Raw genomic sequence first — 2,344 nt, forward strand, 5'->3', positions numbered from 1 at the left:
TTCCCCGGCCCGCGCGTCCCCGAGGCTCGGGCGCTCATGGGCCGGTGTTTCCGCCCGCCCCACCCCGGCCCTCGGTCCCGGGGCGCGGTGGCCGTCGCCGGCCGGCGATCGCGCCAAGAAGCCCGGGGTTCCCCATGGGTTGGGGCCCGCACGCGCGCGCGCGCGCGCGTCTGCGCCCGGGGACGCAGACGGGGCTCCCCCCGCCCCCCTCCCCCGCCGGCTGTGGCTGGCTCAGGGGCTTCCCCCACCCGCCCCGCCCCCAGCATGGCCCCCGCGTTCGTGCTGCCTCGGAAGGCGCGCCGGAGCGCCGCACACACCTGCCCCTCGATGACCCCATGCTGGTTCTTCGGAAGGTCCGCCACCCGCCGCCCCGCGTCCGACTGGCGGGGGTGGCCGGGCCGGGGGCGTGCGCGACGCCGCCCGCCGGGGATCTCTCTCTCTCTCTCTCTCCCTCTCTCTCGCTAGAGATGCCCACGGCATGGGCCTGTTTCGCCCCGCAGAGGGCGGATCTCGTTGCACGGTGTGCCGCCGCCGCCCCCCCGTGCGAGGCGCAGCGCGTCCCGGCCGGACCCTCTTTCGGCCGCCTGGCCAAGGGCGGACCGGCTCCTTGGCCTGACGACAACCCGCCCCGCCGCCTCCCCACCCCTCCTCTCTCTCTCTCTCTCTCTCTCTCTCTCCTCGATCCCTCCTCGCTGTCGCTGCCCCCCTCCCGCCCCCCCCCCTGCTTCTTTCCCCACCTCCCCGCCCGCCCTCCAACATGCAGCCCGGAAGTGGGGCCGGGATGGACACCGCCCCGGCTCCTTCTGCCCTCGACGCTGCAGCCGCCGCCCCTTCGCCGCGGCTCTCCCCGGGTGTCGGCGAGACTGGCAGCCAGGCCGAGGAGCAGCCCACCTTCACGGCCCTCTGCCCGGCACACTCTCCCAAGCCGGCCGCTTGCAACGCCGGTGCCGACCCTTCCGCCACGTCCCTCTGTCCGTCGCCCGGCCTGCTCCCTCCGCCCGCCCCCCCCCTGCCTGCCTGCCTTCTGGGCGCCCCTCCCCGCTGTCGGTCCATCACATGCACCATGCGTCCAGCTCCTCTGACATCCCCCCCCCCCCTGGTTGCACTCGATCCAGATGCTGGACCACGCTTCTTCTCCGAGTCCGCGCTCTCCGTCGTACGCCGGCACCCGGCCCACCACCCGCTCGCCCCCTCCTTCCATCTCGCCTGTTCCCCCCCCCCCCCTGCTTTCCCCCCACGCTCACCCACCTCCGTCGTAGCTCGACGCGGCCCCCGGTCGTGATGACCCCTCGCCGGCGGCCGGCCTCCCCAACGACGCGCTCCACCCCCTGAAGGTGGTCCTCTCGGCATCGGCCATCAGCGACGTCGGCCAGCCGGCCGGAAGCCCGGAGGCCGCCCTGCCCGGCCTCCCAAATCGCCAGCCCGGCAGCGGCAGCGGCAGCGGCAGCGGCAGCACCGATGGCTCCTCCACCGGGGAATCCCTCTACTCGTCCTTCGTCTCCCTCGACGGGGTGTCCCCCACGCCGGATCGCAACCGCTGCCCCGAGCTGTCGGTCCGCATCCCGACCCCGCCCTTTGGCATCCTCTTCCCGCTGGCCCTGTCGCCCATGGTCCGGGCCCAGAACCAGCGTCTCGAGGAGGACATGCACTGCTGTCATTGCGCCGGGATCCACCTGCGCAGCCCGCAGTCCGCCACCGAGGCGGAGCACTGCCTCCCGGAGGCGGGCCCCGGCCAGGAGCCCCTGTCCCTGGCCTCGCTCAAGCTCCTGGCCCTTCGGTCCCAGGCGGCGGCCAGCCGCCCGGCGCATTCCTACACCTCGGCCCTGGAGGGCTGCTCGCCCCGGGCTCTGGTCCACTTGCTCACGTCGCCCGGGTTCGGCTGCGACTGTTGGCGGCCGCTGGAGGCCGCGGCGCTGCGGGCCTTCGAGGCGCCCGGCCCCGGCCCGGCTCCCGGCAGCACGCCCGCCAGTGTGCCGGCCATCCCGGACACCCTGTGCCGTGGGGCCACCTGCTTCCCCACGCACGCGGCCGACTTCTTCCTGTCCTTTCGCATTTTCCTCTCGCCGGCGGTCCTCCTGCGCCACATCCTGCGGGCGTGGTTTGACACGGTCTGTCCCTTGCAGAAGCCCGACCAGTGCGACTGTCTGAATGATGCCCTGCCCGCGTCGACCGTCCGCTTTGCCTGTCGCTTCCACTTCGCCGCGGTCCGCCTCTTCCGGTATCCTCCCCTCCCCCCCTTCCTGTGGCTTTCCTCCCTCTCGCCGGCTTCCAACGGCCACCTCGCACGTTGCTCCGCAGCCACCTGACCTCCCCCCCCCCCTTCCCACCTGCCCCACCTTGCAAC

General features: G+C 73.8%; 1 protein-coding gene across 1 annotated transcript in view; it reads left to right on the forward strand.

Moving 5' to 3' along the window:
• The first annotated feature begins 740 nt into the window (after positions 1-740).
• Positions 741-2,344, forward strand: part of H696_04088 (hypothetical protein) — a 6,043-nt gene continuing 4,439 nt past the window's right edge. The window contains exons 1-3 of the mRNA XM_009497970.1: positions 741-971; positions 1,116-1,156; positions 1,260-2,204. Of these exons, the coding sequence (XP_009496245.1) occupies positions 758-971; positions 1,116-1,156; positions 1,260-2,204 (1,200 nt within the window). The 5' untranslated portion in view covers positions 741-757. The remainder of the gene's footprint in view (positions 972-1,115; positions 1,157-1,259; positions 2,205-2,344) is intronic.

This window comes from Fonticula alba, assembly GCF_000388065.1.
Source record: "Fonticula alba strain ATCC 38817 unplaced genomic scaffold supercont2.6, whole genome shotgun sequence".
Classification (NCBI taxonomy): Eukaryota; order Rotosphaerida; family Fonticulaceae; genus Fonticula; species Fonticula alba.